Source organism: Oncorhynchus tshawytscha, linkage group LG06, assembly GCF_018296145.1.
Source record: "Oncorhynchus tshawytscha isolate Ot180627B linkage group LG06, Otsh_v2.0, whole genome shotgun sequence".
Lineage (NCBI taxonomy): Eukaryota > Metazoa > Chordata > Actinopteri > Salmoniformes > Salmonidae > Oncorhynchus > Oncorhynchus tshawytscha.
Window position 1 is genome coordinate 54,767,274 of NC_056434.1, and position 25,969 is coordinate 54,793,242.

Below are 25,969 nucleotides of genomic sequence, written 5' to 3' on the forward strand. Positions count from 1 at the left end.
ACTGCTCACAAAATGAGGTGGAAACTGCACTTCCTCATCTCCTGCCAAATCTATGACTATATTAGAGACACATGTGTGACTCATTTGAGGAAACTAGACATATGTCGCTCTCACAGGAGAGCCATGGAGATCGCAATTTCTAACACAGCTTTTTTTTAAAGATATCACAAAGTAGAACTGAAAAGGTGTTGCTCTTCACTTTCTGGATGAGTTTTGAAATCGGTGGAATGCACGGTGGAGTTAGAGTATGATAGCTAAGGAGATGGAGGAAATTCTGCCTTTTGATTGCAAATATGCAGACAGAGTCGAAAAAAGAACACACAGAAAGCTATTCCATAACACCTGCCTCCGGATTACATCTTCAAACTAAGGCAACAATGGCATCCGTGACAGAGAGGGAGAAGCATCCATCCATTTAAGATAGTCTATCTAGCTACATTTTCAGATATTACACACTTCTAGTTTAGTCAGAAAGTTGTTTTCATTTCAAGTTAAAGCGTACTGTTCAATAGCTAGCCAACGTTAGCTGGCTCGCTTGCTAGCTAACGTTACATGTGTGATCTGTGTACTAATGTTTTTTCTTATCTCAGAGTCATTTGCATTGCTAGTTATAGCCTAATGTTAGCTAGCTAGCTAACATTGAACCTGGTTGGTTAGCTACCTACAGATTCATGCAGGGTAGTAATATTATGAGTTGGGATTATGGTTCATTGTTTAGCAAGCTAGCTATATGTCTAAACAAAGACTCCACTATGCAAGTAACCCTTTCAATAGAATGTTCATGTTGTCACTGTGACAGCTGTCAATAGACATAGCTGGTAAATTCACTCTGGCTATCTACTCCGATTTCAGAGCACTAACTGACGAATTTACGGACGCTCAATTGTTGCCAGCAGCACAGTTGCGGTAGCCAACGTTCTGGATAACATAAAAACAGCCTAACCAGCTCTATCGGGCGAGTAAAACGGTCAGAGTGAGCTGTTCTCTCATTTGTCTGGAAGTAGCTTGCAAGCTAGCCAACGTTAGCCAGTTAGCTTGGGTGCTTGACTGCTGTTGTTAGGTCAGAATGCTTGAATCAACCCTACCTCCTGCAGGGACTAGGGCCTGGGATTAAAATAAATACAATATAAATATAGGGCAAAACACAAGAGAGACCTAAGACAACAACATAGCAAGGCAGCAACAAATGACAACACAGCATGTTAGCAACACAACATGACAACCTTGACCTGTTCATTGTGATTACCATTATTTGACCGTGCTGGTCATTTATGAACATTTGAACATCTTGGCCATGTTCTGTTATAATCTCCACCTGGCACAGCCAGAAGAGGACTGGCCACCCCTCATAGCCTGGTTCCTCTTTAGGTTTCGGCCTTTCTATGGAGGTTTTCCTAGCCACCGTGCTTCTACACCTGCATTTCTTGCTGTTTGGGGTTTTAGGCAATGTTTCTGTACAGCACTTTGATATATCAGCTGATGTAAGAAGGGCTATATAAATGAATTTGATTTGAACATGGTAGCAGCACAAAACATGGTACAAACGTTATTAGGCACAGACAACAGCACTAAGGGCAAGAGGTAGTTAGTAGACCTGGCCAAAGGCCCTCAGAGATACACCAATATTCCTTAGCTGGCCCACAAGAATGGAATGGTCTACCGTATCAAAAGCTTTGGCCAGGTCAATAAAAATAACAGGACAATATTGCTTAGAATCAAGGGCAATGGTGACATCATTGAGGACCTTTAAGGTTGCAGTAGACAACAATACATCACACAAAGCAGCCACAACTGCTCAGAGTCTTTTAATGAAGAGATTGAGATAAAACTGTCCAGTTTGAGTGTTTGTCGCAGCTCGTTCCAGTCGTTAGCTGCAGCCAACTGAAAAGACGTGTGACTCAGGGATGTGTGTGCTTTGGGAACCTTTAACAGAATGTAACTGGCAAAACGTGGAGGATGAGGGCTGCAGTAGATATCTCAGATAGGGGGGAGTGAGGCCTAAAAGGGTTTTATAAATAAGCATCAACCAATGGGTCAAGTTTAAGGTGCTCCTTTAGCACCTTGGACTCAGTAACTGCCTGCAGGGAGAAACCTTGTAGCGTGGCAGGGGAAAAAGAGGGAGGAGCGTCGGGGCTAGTCGCATTAGAAGGGGTGGTAGATGAGGAAATGTTGGACTGGCAAGGAGGCATGGCTGAGTGAAATAGGTATCCTGACTTAATGAAGTGGTGATTATAAAGCTCAGCCGTGTGCTTCTTGTCAGTAACAAACATCAACATTAAGGGACATGGGCAGCTGTGAGGAGGAGGGTCTATTCTCCAGGTCTTTAAATGTTTTCCAGAACTTCTTGGGGTTAGACCCACAGAGAGAGACCAACTCTTTAAAGAAACTAACTTTGGTCTTCCGGATAGCCTGAGTGCACTTATTTCTCATTTGGCTGAATGATAGCCAGTCTGCTTGAGTATGCGTGTGCCGAGCCTTTCGCCTAAGGCAATTCTTAAGATGGTGTGAACGATACTGAATGGGTGTAGACAAAGAAGAGCTCTCCAGTAGGTGTACCAAAACATTCAAGGCCATCTTCTCAAAAGTGAGGTTACAAGTTTATCAACTTCCAAAGCAGAATTACCTTCCCATTGTTCCTCATCTGTAGTGTATGACATACCATTTTCTATCTCTGAGTCTCTACTTTTATACAATGTAAAAGCACCATTTCAAATGTTGCTACCTCAGACAGAATCGAGCCGGTAGGACACATATTTCCCTCAGATTGCACAGACTCAAAGAATTCAAAAACAAATCCAATTCTGTTAAACTCCCTATTGGGTGAAATACCACAGTGTGCCAGAGCACCAACCAGTGAAGAACAAACACGATTGTAAATACAACCCATATTTATGTTTATTTATTTTCCCTTTTTTACTTTAACTATTTGCACATCGTTACCACACTGTATTTAGCCATAATATCACATTTGAAATGTCTCTATTCCTTTGGAACTTTTGTGAGTGTAATGTTTACTGTTCATTATTTAATGTATATTTCACTTTTGTTTATTATCTATTTCACTTAGTTAGGCAATGTGAACATATGTTTCCCATGCCAATAAAGCACTTTGAATTTTACTGAAACACAGACAGAGACAGAGACAGAGACAGAGAGAGAGAGAGAGAGAGAGAGAGAGATAGAGAGAGAGCCATGATGGGAAACAAGAGAGAACATTTTTAAAAACTAGCACAAGAGAGAGATTGTCAACCAAAAAGAGATTGAGAAAGAAAGATATAATCATAGAGAGAGAAAAATGATAAAGCGAGAGAGGGAAAGAGAGAGAAAAAAATTAAGATGGGGGTTTATTTGGGGGGAGACCCACCATACTCAGGCACTTGTCCCGTGCCTCTCTTTAGCAACAGTCTCACCCGCCTGCACCCCGCCTTGATCAACTCAATGGCCCGGGCATGAGTCATGTCCCGGGTACTGTCACCATTTATCTCAATGATTTGATCCCCCACCTGAGAGAGAGAAATAGCGAGAGGGATAGTGAGAGGAAAGAAACAAAGCCATAAAAAGAGAGTAAAGATGGGACAGGATGAACAGAGACTTGTCAAATTATATGAAGTACCGCATTGCTATTGGGCTGGAAAAGAATGTTGCTGTGTTGCAGTCAGGACAGGAAGTGATGTCCCTCACCCTCATTCTGCCATTGTGGATGGCTGGCCCATCCTCTGCAAGCCGCAAAACAAACAGATCCATCTTGTACTCCCGTCCCCCACGGATACTGAAGCCAAAACCCTTCACACTTTTCTCCAGCTCTACCGTGAAGTAGTCAAAGTCCTGTGCACAGCACACAACCAAAAAGCAGCATTCATTAAAAAATATAGCCAATACAGTCAACTTATACCTGTCTGTAGTCTGGGATGTGTAGTTTTACATGCTGTCTGTAATATGGGATTCTGGGGTATGTTGTCTTACCTGTGGTGTCCAGTAGAGGATTCTGGGATGTACAGACTTACCTGTGGTCTGAAGTCTGGGGGAAACTGCTCTAAACGCAACTGTCTGTCCACTAAGTATTTTCTGTAATAGGGGATTCTCGGATATGTAGTCTCAACTGTGATGTTTAGTAGGGGATTCTAGGATGTGCAGTCTTATCTGTGGTCTGAAGTCCAGGGGGAACTGCACCAATGAAAGCTGTGCATATTTTGACTGTTTGTACTAGGGAATTCTGGGGTATGTAGTCGTACATATGGTGTGTACTGTAGTAATGCCTTCTGGGATGTGCAGTCTTACCTGTGGTCTGAAGTCAGGTGGAAACTGTGCAAGAGGGAACTGTGCAGAGAGTGTTGTTGAGTGTTGTCTGTAGTCGATGAGGGGAGGAGGGTGACGATAATCCAGTGTGGGCGGCTGCCGGTAATCAGCCACCGGAGGATGCCGGTAGTCGACGGGGTGCTGCCGGTAGTCGGTGAACGGAGGCTGGCGGATATCCGGTTTCACGTCCTGCCTGGCTTTCACCTCTGACCTGTAGACACCAGACAAATATGAGGTTGAGAAAGAGTGTGCGTATTCCCTATATAATGCAAGTGCATACACAAACACACAAGAACCCTTCATGGTGGCAGCTCTCTCTCTGGGTGTGACAGAGAACATAAAGCCCTCCGGTTGGGCGCCATGTATTAAACACACACATCCGTAAATGTATACAAACATCCACAATCTTAGCATACGTTCACCTACCCTGCACACATACAACCCAAGTGCACGCTCTCACTAATTGGAAAAGCATGCACACAGGCAGGCTCACGCACGTCTCACACACAAACACACACACACACACACACAAAATGCAATGTAATATCTCTGTCATTCCCAAACGGCACAGGAAAAGCATCCTCTTAACTGTAGTCGTAATGACTGACACTGACAGACAGCGTCACGCATTCCTCCATCCTAACAGGAGACGATTGTGGACTACAGGAAAAGGAGGACCGAGCACGTCCCCATTTTCACTGACGGGGCTGTAGTGGAGTAGGTTGCTAGCTTCAAGTTCCTTGGCGTCCACATCACCAACAAACTGACATGGTCCAAGCACACCAAGACAGTTGTGAAGAGGGCACGACAAAACCTATTCCCCCTCAGGAGACTGAAAAGATGTGGCATGGGTCCTCAGATCCTCAAAAGGTTCTTCAGCTGCACCAGAGAGCATCCTGACGGGTTGCATCACTGCCTGGTATGGTAACTGCTCGGCCTCGCCTTGCGGTCCACTACTGAGGGTAGTGCGTCCGGCCCAATACATCACCAGGGCCAAGCTTCCTGCCATCTAGGACCTCTCTACCAGGTGGTGTCAGAGGATGGCCCTGAAAATTGTCAAAGACTCCAGCCACCGTTGTCAGACTGTCCTCTGCGCTACCGCACCGCAAGCGGTACCAGAATCTAGGTCCAAGAGGCTTCTAAACAGCTTCTACCCACAAGCCATAAGACTCCTGACCATCTAATGAAATGGCTACCCAGACTATTTGCTTGTCACCCCCCCCCCCTCTTTTACGCAGCTGCTACTGTGTTATTATCTATGCACAGTCACTTTAATAACTCTACCTACATGTACATATTACCTCGACTAACCGGTGCCCCTGGACATTGACTCTGTACCGGTACCCCGCTGTATATAGCCTTGCAATTGTTATTTTACTGCTGCTCCTTAATTGTGTGTTACTTTTACTTCATACTTTTTAAAGTATTTTCCTAAACTGCAAACTGCATTGTTGGTTATGGGCTTGTAAGTAAGCATTTCAGTGTAAGGTCCACACCTGTTCGGTGCATGTGACAAATAAAATTTGATTTGAAATACCTGCCGTCATGGAGGTAGAGCGGGGGAGGGTGGCTGGGTGGCTGGGCGACCGGGCTCTGCTGGGTGCCTGCCGGGCTGGGCTGGGCGGCCGCTCCTGGGGTAGGCTGCGTGGCTGCTGCTGGTTCTTGGCCTGGCTGGTCTGGTGTTTGGCCGGGCAGAGCTAGTGGTGCTGAGCCTTCCTGGGTGGTGGTTGTCTGTCCCGGCTGGGCTGGTGCATGACCCGGCTGGGATGCTCCTTGGCTGGGCTGATTGACTATGGGGCTGTGCTGGGCCTGGGGGCTGTGTTTCTGGGTCATGGGGCTCTGCTTTTCTGAGCTGGGCCTCGAGTGGGGATCTAAGATGGAGAGATGGAGTTGTGTTTCACTATATTTGATCATTCCAATATATTGGTATCACTTCGTGGCGGAGGGATACATCTGAGATGAGGATTTACAGACTTACTCCCGTATACACCTGTGTCACGGCTGGGGTCCGCCCCTATATATAGATCCCATGGTAGCGGCACACGCTCTTTTTCATTTTCACGGCGGACGTCCATATGGTTTGAGGTACAAACTTTCTGAAGTTCGCTTGGTAAGTCACTGGTAAGTGTAATATCTTGCGTGGAAGTATACTCACTGGCTGTTTGTAACCTGGAGCAGCTGGCCACATGGCCAGCCCCTCCTCTAGAGTGCTCCACTCGCTGCGCGCGGTTGATCTGTTTCTTCCGCCCGTGGTTTGTCGTGCTTGTTTCGTTAGCTGGAGCCTACATCCCTAAGTGGTGCAGCACCTGTGGGACAAGTTCGTGAGAGTGCAGGTAAACCTGTTTGCCTCCCTGGACAATGAACACTGCCCCCTGTGGTACTCCATTTTGGAGCCACCAGGGCCTCTGGGCTTGGATGCTCTGGCTCACGATTGGCCAGGGATGGAGATTATGCATTCCCCCCTTTTCCTCTGATCCAGGCTGTGCTGGACAGGACCAGGATGGCAGAACAAGTCTGCTTCTGGTGGCCCCATACTGGTCCAGAAAACCCTGGTTCAGCCTTCTCTTGTCACTGTTGTCTGGGACACCTTGGCACCTTCCCCTGAGACTGGACCTGCTGTCTTAGGTTGGGGGAACTCTCTGGCATCTGAGGCCGCACCGCCTCAGTCTGTGGACTTGGCCACTGAACGGCACCAATGGTCCATGCTAGGACCTCAGGAGGGTGTAATGACCACCATGCAGAGCGCCAGGGCGCTGATTACAACCGCGGCATACCAGTTGCGCTGGCGGTTGTTCTGCTCTTTGTGCACTGGTATTGAGGTTGTGCCCGAGTCATGCGGGGTGCAGTATGTCCTCCATTACCTGCAGTCTCGCATGGATGAGGGCTTGGCAGCCTCTACACTGAGAGGGTATTTTGGCTGTTATATCTGCCTGTCATGCGGGGTGGATGGACAGGCAGGTTGGTCGCCATCCCTTGGTCTCCAGGTTTATGAAGGGAGTTTGTCGCATGCGTCCAACTAAGACCTGCTCAATGGCGATCTGGGGTCTATATATAGGGGCGGACCCCAGCCTTGGCACAGGTTTACATGGGAGTAAATCTGTAAATCCTCACCTTGGATGTTTCCCTCCGCTGCGGAGTGATACCAATATATTGGAGTGATCCATATAGCTCACATAACCGTGGTTACATACGTAACCTTCATTATCATGTGTGGCGTACAGCAGGTCAGCCACCAGGGGGAGACTTATCAAGGCCTGGTGACAGATGGAGTCTACATCATGATGGCTCCCTCTGTTGGACGTGCCAGGTCTCGACGTGCCAGGTCTCCGGCCAGGGCTAATTGGGGCTGACTGTGGTTGGTGAGTAATCAAGGGGCTGATTGCTCACCAGCTGGACGAGTCCTGTAAAGCTGCCAGAAGGGCAGCACATGGGAGAGGGGACTGGGGGAAGGGAGGTTACTCTCGTATAGTTGTGCTCAGTGCCAGAGATAACAAAGGGAGCTCAGTTTTGTTCCCACCAGGATACAGCAAGACCTCGGGGCCCAGAAGACGGTATCCCGGAGAAGATCTCCTGGAGGAGACCTATTATTTTATTATCGGATGTTACTTGAATAGACACCCTTGAAACCAAGCTAATCCAACTCTGTCCATGTAAATGTCTTGACCAAACCCTCTGGTCTGCCACACATGGTAACAACAGAGTTTTAAATGATTAGTTTTTCCTCCCCAATTTTCGTGATATCCAATTGGTAGTTACAGTCTTGTCCTATCGCTGCAACTCCCATACAGACTCGGTAGAGCGAAGGTCGAGAGCCATGCATCCCCCGAAACACGACCCTGCTAAGCCGCACTGCTTCTTGACACACTGCTCGCTTAACCCGGAAGCCAGCCTCACCAATGTGTCGGAGGAAACACCTTACAACTGGCAACCGAAGTCAGCGTGCATGCGCCCGGCTCGCCACAAGGAGTCAATAGAGTGCGGTGGGACGTCAACATACCGGGAGGTCCCTGCAACACAGCCTGGAATCAAACCCGGGTCTGATGTGATGCCTCAAGCACTGCGATGCAGTGCCTTAGACCCCTGCGCCACTCAGAAAGCTTAACAGAGATGTGTTGTGCTAGTAATGGAGCAGTTTCATAGCAACAGTTGCTCGAAACAACAGTGTGTCCCGAACAGCGGAAGCAGGAGAAATCGTGAACTAATTGAAAAATTAACATGTAATAGGAAAGGAAATGACACTTTAGTCTCCAGAGATGTAGAAGCCGTTCTAGCTCTGTCTGTTTTTCTTTCTTTGTCTCTTTCTTTCTGTCACTCTTTTTCTCTTTCCCTCGACCACTAACAGACATTATTTATACAGGTTTTTCTCTTTTTCACTCTAGAGTACGTGGTCAACTTTCACAACTCTTAGTACAAGCAATGCTACCTTATATAATGTTACTTACCCTACATTATTCATCTCATATGCATATGTATATACTGTACTCTATATCATCGACTGCATCCTTATGTAATACATGTATCACTAGCCACTTTGACTATGCCACTTTGTTTACATACTCATCTCATATGTATATACTGTACTCGATATCAGCTACTGTATCTTGCCTATGCTGCTCTGTACCATCACTCATTCATATATCCTTATGTACATATTCTTTATCCCCTTACACTGTGTATAAGACAGTAGTTTTGGAATTGTTAGTTAGATTACTTGTTGGTTATTACTGCATTGTCGGAACTAGAAGCACAAGCATTTCGCTACCCTCGCATTAACATCTGCTAACCATGTGTATGTGACAAATAAAATTTGATTTGATTTGATTTGAAAACTCAAAACAGATAAGGGTCTTTCTATAAACTAGTGAGCATTTCTTATAGTGGAGCTGTTTGGAGCTATTACACAGTAATTAATAATAATTAGCATTTATTTGTGAAGACATTAAGATATAAACGGGGGACATAATTCATGACTGTTTAAACCCTTTCTCATGCTTGGAGTCTTTACAGATTTGGCAAATATCGTGTAACATAAAACACTACCTTTCTTTTTCCTTACATTTTTGACTCAGATGTTTGTTGTTATATCATAAACTAAGCATTTACTAACAATTGAATTACACATTGACCTTGATCCTGTGAAATTCCAGGATATTGCTGTCAGACTCTTGTCCTGTATGGAGATCTCGGAAGTGTACTGTAATTTCATAACATTTCGTATGACCCTGTGTTAGAGTGTGAAAACAGTTTTCATGGACACACATATCCAAAATAATGTATGTGGTTGCAAATTCCAATGCTTCAAACAGAAAGAGTAAATATGATTCTTTTTTTTAAAAATCGATACTGTCATTAAAATGTTTCTTCAATAATGACGTATAATATTTGTTTGATGTGTGTTTGATGTCTAGCTGTCTAGTTATGTGGGGACATTATTGCGCAGCATCAGCTGATTCAGGAAAGGAAAACATTTCTGAATGACAGTCAAATGATAAAGGGCTTGTGTGATACTGCACACGATTTAACAACAGCCAAAGTGCTAGAACTAATGTTGATCTCGAGGATTGACAGAACATTTGTGTCTATGTTGTTATGTTGGTCAAAATAATTAGCCTATTTCATCGACAACATTAAATCAAGATTACTAAGGTAGGACCCGAGTTCAAATGGAGCAATCGGGAATGTGAAAACGGTCTGTTTATTAGCTCTTAAAAAATGTAAAGTTGCTTGTTTTTTCATTTTTACATATAAAGCCAAAAAACAACTTGATATTTTGATGCTCAAATATGTGTGGGGTTAAATGTGGAATGCCTGGTCAAGTGTACAGCCAACACTTCCTGTCCTTTCAAAGTAGGAGGTCATCCGTCTAATGCCATTCTATGAATCTATTATCTATTAAATAATTGATTAACCCCCTAAGGTTGATGTCTGCGCCCCCACGGAAATCTAGTTAGCGTTATAAAAAATCCCCATAAAAATCTGTCAGTTTAAGCTAGAGATCTGTTTTTTTGCATTTTAGACAGGGCTTAGACTCTAATGGGTTAATAGCTGCCCATACCATATTGACTTATTAACTAACCATTGTTACTGTAAATGGTTAGCCTATCTGCCAACTTCTGTCTATAGCGTCCGAACAGTTTGGGCTACACAATACCCATACAGTGCCACAGTGCCAAGATAAGATTTCTCCATTTCTGCATAAGATTTAGTGTGTATTGGCTTATTAATGAACTGCTGTTACTGTAAATGGTTATCTAACTGATATACTATACTGTATCCTAGTTACCCAGTTAACCATGGTTAATCTTATTGAAGCCAAAACAACAGTATCGATTGCTAGATTAAAAATATGCCCTAGCTATAGTTAGCCAGTGGTTGCACATCTAACTAGCTGGAATGAAGCAATAGTAGACAAGTAAAAAATATAATTTCACTTTTTACAGCAAGTCTCCAGCCTCCAGACCTGTCTGATCAGCCTGACAGGGCGCCGTGGGTGTCCAGCTTACACCTATGCAAATCAGAGTGTGTATAGCACTGGACTTAAACATCCAACCAATGCCTCAAGTGTCTTGCTGTAGGTCCACCACACACCCGAAGAGTTGTGGGGTCCCGTCCAGAAACAACCCCTACCCCTGGACACTTCTGGAAATCTAAAAATAATTGGACAGGTCTAAGCAATACTACCAAGTCTATAGGGATTTCGCTATACCTGCAATAACATCTGCTAAACACGTGTATGTGACCAATAAAATTTGATATCGGAGGGTAAGGTGGAGATTTCACCATGTCACCATGCAACAGTCCCTCTCAGATTTCCACAAGTGTCTAAAATCTGGGCAGTAGGGTCTAAGGGTGGTTTCTGAACATGCCATGGTATTATGGTATCTCAGTCATTCTGGAACTGTCAAAAAAAAATGTAATAGCTATTAAATACTTGCTTCCTCTGTCCTTGGGAGAATCGCAATTGCATTTCCTTGATTTGTTGCATCCTCGCTGCTCGTCTCCTTCTCAAAACCCATTGGATGAGAAAGTTAGAGGTCCCTCCCCCTCACCTTCTTCTCCAATGGGTTTTCAGGAGGAGGCAAGGAGAGCGGTTAGAAAATGTGGTTAGAAAACAGTGCAAGTGGTGGGCTATGCAAAGAGATGGGTGAAGTGACATGCCTTGCAAAATACTCATGAATAAATGTAAAGTCCCTAAACTCGGCTTCTTAGTCTCTAAAAGTCCCTAAACTGCTCATAGCCCATCAAGGGTTGATGGCTTCTTTTGTATTCCAATTTATTGCAAAGTCTGCTAAAACTATTTATACCTGGCCCACAGCCTTGTTGCGTACTTACAGTACAGTGCACTTTTACTCCATTCTCTGCCTGACTCTCAACAAATGCCACCAGATCATTATTTTTTATTGTGTCATCTAATTCCGTAACATTCCACAAGTAAATGTAGTAAATAAAACACATACATTAAATAGCTCAAGTCTTGAAAATATGTTAAATCTTTATTTATTTTTTATCTGTGGATAGTAGCCGAGGCTTTATGGCTTCGCCATCAACTTGTAAATTTACTAGACATCACCTGCGTATATTCAGTCATCACATATATTTTAAGAATATAATGTAATATAACAGAACATTTTTGTTACTTTTATAATACAAACCTTACAGTGTAACAACAGTTTTAGGAAGTAATAGGCTACATACAGTCCAGTTACAGCTTCTTCTGACAAAGTGAGCGAGTGGAACAGAGGAATAGCAAATTTTACAAAATAGATCTAAATTCAATCACCCTCTTTTTATTTCTCCTAATCATTCAGTTCATTCAAATTCAATGATAATACATTTTGTGAATCCCGTTCAACAACTCCAAATCGCTTTGGCAAATGCTCCAAAGGGATAAACTGAAATAACATGATATAGGTTAATTAAATAATCGAAAGGAAAAATGTGATTATTTATTAGCCTAGTGGATATAAGTACTGTAGACATATCATGTGAATGAGGCCTCAGGTAAAATCATTGTCAAAGAGATATTGTTGATTGACAAACAAGTGCAGCCACCAGCCAGCCTTAGCTCGGACAGCACCTGACAGTCTGCACAGCGTGATATCAATCCAGAGCATATCGGACTGCTTCTCTCTACCATGTCACCGGATTCCTGCCGCTCTGGATTATTACACCAGATCATCGCAGCTAGCTAGCTGCAAACAACTAACGCCTCTGTCCCGAAGCAAGCACCAGCTAGCCTTGAGCTAGCCTCGAGCTAGGCCCATATACCAGCTAATTCTAGGGCTACAATACCTCCAATGCTAACTGGCCTTGACCCTTTATTGTTGACACAGAGCCCTGACGATTCATCACGACTGGACTGCCAACGTGATCACCCGATGTGGTCTCAAAAGGCTATTCTGTTACGATGTTGCTGAAGAACCATCTACTGGCCCCGGCCCGCTAGTTTTTCTGAACGCTGTGTCCCCTGCTCGCCTAGCGTAGTAGTGACTACCAAACGGCACCCTGACTCACCTATTGCTGCTCTTTGACCCTATGATCACTCGGTTACACAGCTGATGCCCCCTGGACTGTTTCGATAACACGGTACCTTATTTTGTTTACCTGTCGGCCCCAGCCTTGAACTAGGGTCCTGTATGTACCCAACTGACCAGCTCTGCCCATTTGTTGCCATTTACCCGTTGTTGTATTATCTCTCCTGATCAACACCTGTGATTGCTTTTATGCCTCTCTCTAATGCCAATATGTCTTGTCTACTGCCGTCTTGGCTAGTTCTTATTGTTTAATTTCACTGTAGAGCCCTCAGTCCCCCTCAAAATGCCTTATTAACATTTTCCGCCAAGATATTTTATTTTATTTATTTTTATTTCACCTTTATTTACTCAGGTAACTAGTTGAGAACAATTCTCATTTGCAACTGTGACCTGGCCAAGATAAACGCAAAGCAGTTCGACACATACAACAACACAGTTACATATGGAATAATCAAACATACAGTCAATAATACAGTAGAAAAAGTATATATACAGTATGTGCAAATGAGGTAGGATAAGGGAGGTAGTAAGGCAATAAATAGGCCATTAAACACTGGAATGTTAGGTGTGCAGAAGATGAATGTGCAAGTAGAGATACTGGGGTGCAAAGGAGCAAGATAAATAAATAAATACAGTATGGGGATGAGGTATTTGGAAGGGCTTTTTATAGAACTGCCAAAGGGGGTGCAGTTGAATCTACTGCAGCGATAGCCTGTAGAGTTCTGTCATGCTATCCAGATCTGTGCCCAAACAGTTTGAGCTTTTACTTTTAAAAATCCACCTTTCCAGAAATAAGTCTCACTGTTGCCACTTTTTATAGACCCCCCTCAGCCCCCAGCTGTGACCTGGACACCATATGTGACTTAATTCCCCCCATTTATCTTCAGAGTTTGTACTGTGAGGTGACCTAAACTTGTATATGCTTAACACCCCAGCTGTCCTACAATCTAAGCTAGATGCCCTCAATCTCACAGAAATTATCAAGGAACCTACCAGGTACAACCCTAAATCCATAAACACGTGCACCCTCATAGATATTATCTTGACCATCCTGCCCTCTAAATACACCTGTTGTCTTCATCCAGGATCTCAGCGATCACTGCCTCATTGCCTGCGTCCGTAATGGGTCCGCGGTCAAAAGACCACCCCTCATCACTGTCAAATGCTGCCAGAATAACACCCTATCCCTCAATGTAACCAAGACTACGGAGATGATTGTGGACTACAGGAAAAGGAGGACCGAGAACGCCCCCATTCTCATCGACGGGGCTGTAGTGGAGCAGGTTGAGAGCTTCAAGTTCCTTGGTGTCCACATCACCAACAAACTAGAATGGTCCAAACACACCAAGACAGTCGTGAAGAGGGCATGACAAAGCCTAATCCCCCCCAGGAATCTAAAAAGATTTGGCCCTCTTTTACGCTGCTGCTAATCTCTGTTTATCATATACGCATAGTCACTTTAACTATACATTCATGTACATACTACCTCAATTTGCCGGACCAACCAGTGCCCCCGAACTTTGGCTAACCGGGCTATCTGCATTGAGTCCCGCCACCCACCACCCCCTCTTTTACGCTACTGCTACTCTCTGTTCATCATATATACATAGTCACTTTAACCATATCCACATGTACATACTACCTCAATCAGCTCGACTAACTGGTGCCTGTATGTAGCCTCGCTACTATTTTTCACCGTCTATTTTACTGTTGTTTTCATTTCTTTACTTACCTATTGTTCACCTAATACCTTTTTTCACTGTTGGTTAGAGCCTGTAAGTAAGCATTTCACTGTTGTATTCGGCGACAAATAAACTTTGATTTGATTTAAAACACTTCGGCGAGCAGGCCTTTCTCTAATCGACCTGGCCCGGGTAATCCTGAAAGGATATTGACTTCATTCCATCAGTAGAGGATGCCTGGTTATTCTTTAAAAGTGCTTTCCTCTTAAATGAGCATGCCCCATTCAAAAAATGTAGAACTAAGAACAGATATAGCCCTTGGTTAACTCCAGACTTGACTGCCCTTGACCAGCACAAAAACATCCTGTGACGTACTGCATTAGCATCGAATAGCCCCAGCGATATGCACATTTTCAGGGAAGTTAGGAACAAATATACACAGGCAGTAAGGAAAGCAAAGGCTAGCTTTTTCAAACATAAATTTGCATCCTGTAGCATAAACTCCAAAAAGTTCTGGGACACTGTAAAGTCCATGGAAAATAAGGCTACCTCATCCCAGCTGCACACTGCACTGAGGCTATGAAACACTGTCACCACCAATAAATCTACGATAATCGAGAATTTCAATAAGCATTTTTCTACAGCTGGCCATGCTTCCCACCTGGCTACCCCTACCCCGGTCAACAGCTCTGCACCCCCACAGCAACTTGCCCAAGCCACCCTCTCAGCCATTCAAGCCTCTCAGGCTTTCGACTGTCAATCACCACATTATTATTGGCAGACGCAACAGCCTTGTTTTCTCAAATGACTGCCTCGCCTGGTTCACCAACTACTTCTCAGATAGAGTTCAGTGTGTCAAATCAGATGGCATGTTGTCCGGACCTCTGGCAGTCTCTATGGAGGTGCCACAAGGTTAAATTCTTGGGCAGTCTTTTCTCTGTACACATCAATGATGTCTCTCTTGTTGCTGGTGATTCTCTGATCCACCTTCATGCAGATGACACCATTCTGTATACTTCTGGCCTTTCTTTGGATACTTTGTTAACAAACCTCCAGACGAGCTTCAATGCCATACAACACTCCTTCCGTTGCCTGCAACTGCTCTTAAATGCAAGTACAACTAAATGCATGCTCTCAACCGATCTCTGCAAGTAAAACTAAATGCATGCTCTCAACCGATCGCTGCCCGCACCCGTCCGCCCGTCTAGCATCACTACTCTGGACGGTTCGGATTTAGAATATGTGGACAATTACAAATACCGAGGTGTCTGATTAGACAGTAAACTCTCCTTCCAGACTCACATTAAGCATCTCCAATCCAAAATTAAATCTAGAAACGGCATCCTGTTTCACAACAAAGTGTCACACCCTGGTCTAAGTATTTTGTGTTTTTCTTCATGTATTGGGTCAGGCCACGGTGTGGCATGGGGTTTTTGTGTTGTGGTGTGTTTTGTTTTGGTGTGTATGTGTTGGGATTGTGGCTAGTGGGGTTATCTAGCAAAGTCTATGGCTGTCTGGAATGGTTCTCAATCAGAGGCAGGTGTTTATCGTTGTCTCTGATTGGGAACCATATTTAGGCAGCCATACTCTTTGAGTTTGTCGTGGGTGATTGTCCTTAGTGTATTTGGTCCTGTCTCTGTGTTAGTTTACGCAAGTATAGGCTGTTTCGGTTTTCGTTACGTTATTTGTTTTATAGTGTTTGTATTTAGATTCGTGTTACGTTTGTTGAATAAACATGGATCGCAATCTACACGCTGCATTTTGGTCCGACTCTCCTTCACACCTAGAAAACCGTAACAGAATCACCCACCACAAACGGACCAAGCAGCGTGTCAACAGGCAGGAGCAGCCCAAAGAGGAGATGCGTAAGAAGGATTTCTGGACATGGGAGGAGATCCTCGACGGGAGAGGACCCTGGGCTAAACCAGGGGAGTGTAGCCACCCAAAGGTGAAACAGGAGAAGAGGCAACAGAGGCAGGAGCAGCAGCAGCTACAGTGGGAGAGGTTGCACCACCTGGAGAAATGGACATGGGAGGAGGAACTGGACGGTAAAGGACCCTGGGATCAGCCTGGAGATTATTGTCGCCCCAAAGCCGAGCTGGAGGCAGCAAAAGCAGAGAGGCGGCATTATGAGGAGCTAGCACGGCAGAGCGGATGGAAGCCCGGGAGTCAGCCCCCAAAAAATTATTGGGGGGGGGGCTCACAGGGAGTATGGCTACGCCAGGTAGGAGACCTGCGCAAACTCCCTGTGCTTACCGGGGGGCTAGAGAGACTGGGCAGGCACCGTGTTATGCAGTGGTGCGCACGGTGTCCCCAGTGCGGGTGCATAGCCCGGTGAGGTATATTCCAGCTCCTCGGATCGGCCGGGCTAGAGTGGGCATCGAGCCAGGTAAGGTTGGGCATGCTCGGTGCTCAAGAGCTCCAGTGCGCCTGCACGGTCCGGTCTATCCAGTACCACCTCCACACCCCAGCCCTCCGGTAGCAGCTCCCCGCACCAGGCTTCCTGTGCGTGTCCTCGGTCCAGTACCACCAGTACCAGCACCACGCATCAGGCCTACAGTGCGCCTCGCCTCTCCTACGCAGCCAGAGCTGCCTCTCCAGCGCTGCAGCCTTTCTCCTCTCCTGGCTGCCAGCCAGAGCTGTTCAGCGCTGCCAGAGCAGCCAGAGCTGCTGGAGTCTCATGCCTGAGCAGCCAGAGCTGCCAGTCTGCATGGAACAGCCAGAGCTGCCAGTCTGCATGGAACAGCCAGAGCTGCCAGCCTCTGGAGCAGCCAGAGCTGCCAGCCTGCATGGAGCAGCCAGAGCTGTCAGTCTGCATGGAGCAGCCAGAGCTGCCAGTCTGCATGGAGCTGCCAGTCCAGAGCTGTCAGTCTGCAAGGAGCTGTCAGTCTGCATGGAGCAGCCAGAGCTGTCAGTCTGCATGGAGCAGCCAGAGCTGCCAGTCTGCAAGGAGCTGCCAGTCTGCACGGAGCTGTCAGTCTGCAAGGAGCTGCCAGTCTGTAAGGAGCTGCCAGTCTGCACGGAGCCGCCAGAGCTGCCAATCTGTAAGAAGCCGCCAGAGCTGTCAGCCTACATGGAGCAGCAAGAGCAGCCAGATCTTTCAGTCTGCCAGGATCCGCCAGACTCTTCCAGATCCGCCAGTCAGCCAGACTCTTCCAGATCCGCCAGTCAGCCAGACTCTTCCAGACCCGCCAGTCAGCCAGACTCTTCCAGATCTGCCAGTCAGCCAGACTCTGCCAGACCAGCCAGACTCTTCCAGATCTGCCAGTCAGCCAGACTCTTCCAGATCTGCCAGTCAGCCAGACTCTTCCAGATCTGCCAGTCAGCCAGACTCTTCCAGATCTGCCAGTCAGCCAGACTCTTCCAGATCTGCCAGTCAGCCAGACTCTTCCAGATCTGCCAGTCAGCCAGACTCTTCCAGATCTGCCAGTCAGCCAGACTCTTCCAGATCTGCCAGTCAGCCAGACCCTTCCAGTTCCGCCAGTTAGCCGGGATCTGCCAGAACTGCCAGTCGGCCAGGATCCGCCAGTCAGCCAGGATCTGCCAGTCAGCCAGGATCTGCTGAAACCACCAGCCAGCCAGGATCTGGTAGATCTACCTACCTGCCTGAGCTTCCTCTCACTCCCGAGCTTCCTCCTCTACAGCGCTGCTGGAGTCTCCTGCCTGTTCACTCCCGAGCTTTCTCGAGCTTTCTCTCACTCCCGAGCTTTCTCTCACTCCCGAGCTTTCTCTCACTCCCGAGCTTTCTCTCACTCCCGAGCTTTCTCTCACTCCCGAGCTGTCCTTCACTCCCGAGCTTTCTCTCACTCCCGAGCTGTCCTTCAGTCCCGAGCTTTCTCTCACTCCCGAGCTGTCCTTCAGTCCCGATCTGCTCCTCAGTCCAGTGGGATTCTGGGTGAGGACTACTAGGCCATGGTCGGCGGCGAGGGTGGACTATCCAGGGACGCGAGGAGAGGGGACTAAGACATTGACTGAGTGGGTTCCACGTCCCGCGCCGGAGCCGCCACCATGGAGAGACGCCCACCCGGACCCTCCCTATTGTTTTGAGGTGCGTTCGGGAGTCCGCAAAGGGGGGGGTTCTGTCACGCCCTGGTCTAAGTATTTTGTGTTTTTCTTCATGTATTGGGTCAGGCCAGGGTGTGGCATGGGGTTTTTGTGTTGTGGTGTGTTTTGTCTTGGGGTTTTGGTGTGTATGTATTGGGATTGTAGCTAGTGGGGTTATCTAGCAAAGTCTATGGCTGTCTGGAGCGGTTCTCAATCAGAGGCAGGTGTTTATCGTTGTCTCTGATTGGGAACCATATTTAGGCAGCCATATTCTTTGAGTGTGTCGTGGGTGATTGTCCTTAGTGTATTTGGTCCTGTCTCTGTGTCAGTTTACGCAAGTATAGGCTGTTTCGGTTTTCGTTACGTTATTTGTTTTATAGTGTTTGTATTTAGATTCGTGTTACGTTTGTTGAATAAACATGGATCGCAATCTACACGCTGCATTTTGGTCCGACTCTCCTTCACACCTAGAAAACCGTAACACAAAGCATCCTTCACTCATGCTGCCAATCATACCCTCGTAAAACTGACTATCCTACTGATCCTTGACTTTGGCGATGGTCATTTACAAAATAGCCTCCAACACTCTACTCAGACTACATCCAATTTGCTATCACAGTGCCATTATTTTTGTCACCAAAGCACCATATACTAACCACCACTGTGACCTGTATGCTCTCGTTGGCTGGCCCTCGCTTCATAGTCGTCAGCAAACCCACTGGCTCCAGGTCCTCTGAGTCTTTGCTAGGTAAAGCCCAGCCTCATCTCAGCTCACCATAGCAGCACCCACCCGTAGTACGAGCTCCAGCAGGTATTTCTCACTGGTCAGCCCCAAAGCCAGCTCCTCGTTTGGCCGCCTTTCCTTCCAGTTCTCTGCTACCAATGATTGGAATGAAATGCAAAAATAACTGACGCTGGAGTCTTATATCTCCCTAACTTTAAGCATCAGCTGTCAGAGCAGCTTACCGATCATTGCACCTGTACACAGCCCATCTGTAAATAGCCCACCCAACTACCTCATCCCCATATTGTTATTTGTTTTGCCAGTATCTCTACTTGCACATGCATCTTCTGTACATCTATCACTCCAGTGTTTATTTGCTAAATTGCAATTATTTCACCACCATGGCCTATTTCTTGCCTTACCTCCTTACACCATGTTCACACACTGTATATAGACTTTTTCTATTGTGTTATTGACTGTACGTTTGTTTATTCCATGTTTAACTGAGTTGTTGTTTGTGTCGCACTGCTTTGCTTTATCTTGGCCAGGTCGCAGTTGTAAATGAGAACTTGTTCTCAACTGGCCTACCAGGTTAAATATAGGTGAAATAAGGTTTTTTGAAATAAAATAGATTACAATGTTATTTTTCTGCCTGTTTGGAACACAATTAACCAAATTGTAAAGCCTTTAATACAGCACAGCAAAGTTCCAAAACAGACATATTTGTTAAATGGTTTTATCCTACATTTTGCAGATTCATAAGGCTTGGTGATCACAGAATCAGTAGGATATGAAAAAAACACTCAAATAGGAACAGAAGCATAGGGCTGAGTGACTCACTCATTCCTGGACTTCGTTCCAAATAAGTTATATAATAATGCAGGGTTAAAGACTCATTCTTTATGATTTTCTTTAGTATACGCAGTCTGTCCTCTTGTTACAGCTCATTCCGTTTGAATTATGTGGATTATAATAAATTGATATACAGTGCATTCGGAAATTATTCAAACCCATTGACTTTTTCCACATTTTGTTACTTTATAGCCTTATAAAATTGATGATTTTTTCCCCCACATCAATCTATACACAATAGCCCATACTAAACAAAGAGAAAACAGGTTTTTAGAAGTGTGTGCGAATAAAAAAACAGAAGTACATTATTTATATAGGTATTCAGACCCTTTGCAATGAGACTCGAAATTGAACCCAGGTGCATCCTGTTTCCATTGATCATCCTTGAGGTGTTTATACAACTTGATTGGAGTCCACCTGAGGTAAATTCAATTGATTGGACATGATTTGGAAAGGCACACCCGTCTATATAAGGTCCCACAGTTGACAGTGCATGTCAGAGCAAAAACTAAGCCATGAGGTCGGCGGAATTGTGTGTAGAGGTCTGAGACAGGATTGTGTCGAGGCACAGATCCCAAAACATTTATGCAGCATTGAAGGTCCCCAAGAACACAGTGGCCTCCATCATTCTTAAATGGAACAAGTTTGGATCCACACGGCCAAGCTGAGCAATAGGGGGAGAAGGGCCTTGGGTGGGAATTTGACTCTGACAGAGTTCCAGAGTTCCTCTGTTGAGATGGGGAAATCCTTCCAGAAGGACATCCATCTCTGCAGCACTCCACCAATCAGGCCTTTATGGTAGAGTGGCCAGATGGAAGCCACTCCTCAGTAAAAGGCACATGACAGCCCACTTGGACTCTCAGACCATGAGAAACAAGATTCTATAGTCTGATAAAACCAAGATTGAGCTCTTTGGCCTGAATGCCAAGCATCATGTCTGTAGGAAACCTGGCATCATCTCTACAGTGAAGGTGGCAGCATCATGCTCTGGGGATGTTTTTCAGCGGCAGTGACTGGGAGACTAGTCAGGATCAAGAGAAAGATGAACGGAGAAAAGTACAGAGAGATCTTTGCTAAAAACCTGTTCCAGAGCGCTCTGGACCTCAGACTGGGGCGAAGGTTCACCTTCCAGAAGGACAACAACCCTAAGCACACAGCCAATACAGCGCAGAAGTGGCTTTGGGACAAGTCTCTGAGTGGCCCAGCCAGAGCCCAGACTTGAACCTGATCGAACGTCTAAAATAGCTGTTCAGCGATGTTCCCCATCTAACCTGACAGAGCTTGAGAGGAACTTCAGAGAAGAATGGGAGAAACCCCCAAAATTCAGGTGTGCCAGGCTTGTAGCGTCATACCCAAGAAGACTTGAGACTGTAATCACTGCCAAAGGTGCTTCAACAAAGTTCTGAATAAAGGGTCTGAATTCCTACCTGAATGTGAGTTTTTTTTCTTCAAATCAATGTTAAAAATATGTAAAAAACAATTTTTGCTTTGTCATTAAGGGGTATTGTATGTAGATTGAGGGGAAAAAACGATTTAATCAATTTTAGAAAAAGGCTAACGTAACACAATGTAAAAAATGTCAAGGGGTCTGAATACTTTTCAGAATGCACTGTATATGAACAGCGTGATGTGTAAATCTGGCTTTTCTCTGCTATCTACATGATCGATCATCAATGCTCAGGGTGGGGACAGATCGCTCATCTCAGTAAGAGCGCAGTTCATCTCATCCAGGTAACGTCTTTTTCTTGTGACGGGTAGGCCTACATTTGCTGCAGTATAGCCTATACTGCACTATTAGAAAAAAGGCTGCTATCTACAACCAAAAAGGGGTTATTTTGCTTTCCCCATAGAAGAACCCATTTTGCTTCCAGGTATAACCCTTTTGGTTCCAGGTAGAACCCTTTCCACAGAGGGTTCTACATGGAACTGAAAATAGTTATGTCTGGAACTTATAAGGGTTCTCCAATCAGGACAGCTACAGAACCTTTTTGGAACCCTTTTTTCTAAGAGTGTACTAATTTACACATCTCCATCTGGCTTTCGGGGTCACTGTATTTTTTTTATTGTAAAGAAGATTCTTTAATTGTAGCTGCAGCAATTTTAAACAGCTACTAACTCGGGTATCTTTGCATTAAATCAGTGCATACACGAGCACTCTCGCCAATTCCATTCAACTTGCATCGAAAATAGATGATCCTGTTCAAGGATTATATACAGTGCCAGTCAAAAGTTTGGACACACCTACTTAGTCAAGGGTTTTATTTTTTACTACTTTCTACATTGTAGTATAATGAGTATGATGGGAAACAGTGCTGGTTACAAGCGCAGGGCACAGCAGAAGTTTATCGGTAAAGGACCACAGGAGGAGGCAGGTAGCCTGTTCCAGGGACAGGCAGAAGGTCATACACAGCCTCCAAAAAGGTAACAGTACAGGCAGGGAAAAGGCTAATAACGTAGTCTGGGAGAGCAAGCAAGAGTGATGACAGGGAATCTGGCAAAAAGGCCTCGTTAGTGAGGATGGCCAAAAACTACGATACACTCGAGGACTAATATGGAAATAAACAGAGCTCCGAATAGAACATGTATCAAAACAAACAAAGAACTGAACTAAATAGTGTGTAAATTACATACAGGTGTGAACAGGTGATCAGAATTCAGGTGATTGGGATCTGGAGAGTGAGCTGCATTCAGGGGATCTATGCGTTTGAGAGTGTGAGTTGGAAACAGACGTTACATGTAGAATAATACAGAAGACATCAATACTATGAAATAACACATATGGAAATATGTAGTAACCAAAAAAGTGAAAACAAATGAAAATATATTTTATATTTGAGATTCTTCAAATATAACCACCACTGTTACTTCCGGCGCCGACATAGATGGCCACCTCACTTCGCGTTCCTAGGAAACTAGGCAGTATTTTGTTTTTTTACGTGTTATTTATTACATTGGTACCCCAGGTAATCTTAGGTTTTATTACATACAGTCGGGAGGAACTACTGGATATAAGAGCAACCTCAACTCACCATCATTATGACCAGGAATTAGACATTCCTGAAGCGGATCCTGTGTTTTGCCCACCACCCGGGACAATGGATCGGATCCCAGCAAGCGAACCAATAGAACAACGCCGTAAAAGGGGCTGACCACAACTCCATTTGGTTGCTTCCAGCCTTTAGACAGAAACTAAAACAGGAGCTCCCGCGCTCAGGTCTGTTCAACGCTGGTCCGACCAATCTGATTCCACGCTTCAAGATTGCTTCGATCACGTGGATTGGGATATGTTCCGCATTGCGTCAAACAACAACATTGACGAATACGCTTATTCGGTGAGCGAGTTCATTAGCAAGTGCATTGGCAATGGCGTACCCACAGCACCTATTAAAACATTCCCCAACCAGACACCGTGGATTGATGGTAGCATTCGCGAGAAACTGAAAGTACGAACCACTGCTTTTAACCAGGGCAAGGTGACCGGAAACATGACCAAATACAAACAGTGTAGTTATTACCTCCGCAAGGCAATCAAACAAGCTAAGCGTCAGTATAGAGACAAAGTAGAGTCGCAATTCAACGGCTCAGACACGAGAGGTATGTGGCAGGGTCTATAGTCAATCACGGATTACAAAAAGAAAACCAGCCCCGTCGCAGACCAGGATGTCTTGCTCCCAGATTGACTAAACAACATCTTTACTCGCTTTGAGGACAATACAGTGCCACTGACATGACCCTCTACCAAAACCATTCGGACTCTCCTTCACTGCAGCCGACAAGAGCAAAACATTTAAACGTGTTAACCCTCGCAAGGCTGCAGGCCCAGATGGCATCCCCAGCCGTGTCCACAGAGCATGCGCAGACCAGCTGGCTGGTGTGTTTACGGACATATTTAATCAATTCTTATCCCAGTCTGCTGTTCCCACATGCTTCAAGAGAGCTACCATTGTTCCTTTTCCCAAGAAAGCTAAGGTAACTGAGCTAAATGACTACCGCCCCGTAGCACTCACTTCCGTCATCATGAAGTGCTTTGAGAGACAAGTCAAGGACCATATCACCTCCACCCTAGACCCACTCCAATTTGCTTACCGCCCCAATAGGTCCACAGACGATGCAATCACAACCACACTGCACACTGCCCTAACCCATCTGGACTAGAGGAATAACTATGTGAGAATGCTGTTCATCGACTACAGCTCAGCATCTAACACCATAGTACCCTCCAAACTCGTCATCAAGCTCGAGACCCTGGGTCTCAACCCCGCCCTGTGCAACTGGGTACTGGACTTCCTGACGGGCCGCCCCCAGGTGGTGTGGGTAGGTAACAACATCTCCACCCCGCTGATCCTCAACACTGGGGCCCCACAAGGGTGCGTTCTGAGCCCTCTCCTGTACTCCCTGTCCACCCACGACTGCTTGGCCATGCACGCCTCCAACTCAATCATCAAGTTTTCAGACGACACTACAGTGGTAGGCTTGATTACCAACAACGACGAGACAGCCTACAGGGAGGAGGTGAGGGCCCTCGGAGTGTGGTGTCAGGAAAATAACCTCACACTCAACGTCAACAAAACGAGATGATCATGGACTTCAAACAGCAGAGGGAGCACCCCCCTATCTACATCGACGGGAGAGTAGTGGAGGGTAGAAAGTTAAGCTCCTCGGCGTACACATTACAGACAAACTGAATTGGCCACCCACACAGACAGTGTGGTGAACCTCATGAGGCTGAAGAAATTCGGCTTGAAACCAAAAGCACTCAAACTTTTACAGATGCACAATCGAGAGCATCCTGTTGGGCTGTATCACCACCTGGTACGGCAATTGCTCCGCCCACAACTGTAAGGCTCTCCAGAGGGTAGTGAGGTCTGCACAATGCATCACCGGGGGCAAACTACCTGCCCTCCAGTACACCTACACCACCCAATGTCACAGGAAGGCCATAAAGATCATCAAGGACCACAACTACCCGAGCCACTGCCTGTTCACCCCACTATCATCCAGAAGGCGAGGTCAGTACAGGTGCATCAAAGCAGGGACCGAGAGACTGAAAAACAGCTTTTATCTCAAGGCCATCAGATTGTTAAACAGCCACTACTAACATTGAGTGGCTGCTGCCATATATGTAAAAAATGTATCCCTAGCCACTTTAAACAATGCCACTTAATATAATGTTTACATACCCTACATTACTCATCTCATATGTATATACTGTACTCTATACCACCCACTGCATCTTGCCATCTTTATGTAATACATGTATCACTAGCCACTTTAAACAAAGCCACTTAAAACTTTTTATGGCTGCAGGGGCAGTGTTGAGTAGCTTGGATGAAAAGGTGCCCATTGTAAACGGCCAGCTCCTCAGTCTCAGTTGCTAATATATGCATATTATTATTAGTATTGGATAGAAAACACTCTGAAGTTTCTAAAACTGTTTGAATTATGTCTATGAGTATAACAGAACTCATATAGTAGGCAAAAACCTGAGAAATTTCACTTCCTGTTTTTTTTCTGGGGGTGGCAGATCTTCAACCAAGCTCTCATTGAAATTACAGCGAGATATGGATGAGTTTTCACTTCCTACACCTTCCACTAGATGTCAACAGTCAATAGAACTTTGTCTGATGACTAATGTGAAGGGGGGGTAGAATGATACAGGAAACGATTTGACCATGCATTCACTATGCGCGTTCACAGGGGAAGCACCTGCGTTCCACCGCTCATTTGAAGTCATTCTAATTCTCTGGTTGTGTATCGGTTCTCTTTTGGTGAAGGAGAGTCGAACCAAAATGCGCCGTGTAGATTGCGATCCATGTTTAATCAACAAACGTAAAACA

The 25,969-nt window shown here is 45.5% G+C and overlaps 1 protein-coding gene across 3 annotated transcripts in view; it reads right to left on the reverse strand.

Moving 5' to 3' along the window:
* Positions 1-3,150: 3,150 nt before the first annotated feature.
* Positions 3,151-25,969, reverse strand: part of LOC112252685 (membrane-associated guanylate kinase, WW and PDZ domain-containing protein 2) — a 233,779-nt gene continuing 210,960 nt past the window's right edge. For all 3 annotated transcript variants that reach the window (XM_024424141.2, XM_024424140.2, XM_024424142.2), the window contains exons 18-21: positions 5,834-6,167; positions 4,279-4,507; positions 3,682-3,825; positions 3,151-3,503 (exon numbers count right to left, since the gene is read on the reverse strand). In XM_024424141.2, the coding sequence (XP_024279909.1) occupies positions 3,345-3,503; positions 3,682-3,825; positions 4,279-4,507; positions 5,834-6,167 (866 nt within the window). In that variant the 3' untranslated portion in view covers positions 3,151-3,344. The remainder of the gene's footprint in view (positions 3,504-3,681; positions 3,826-4,278; positions 4,508-5,833; positions 6,168-25,969) is intronic.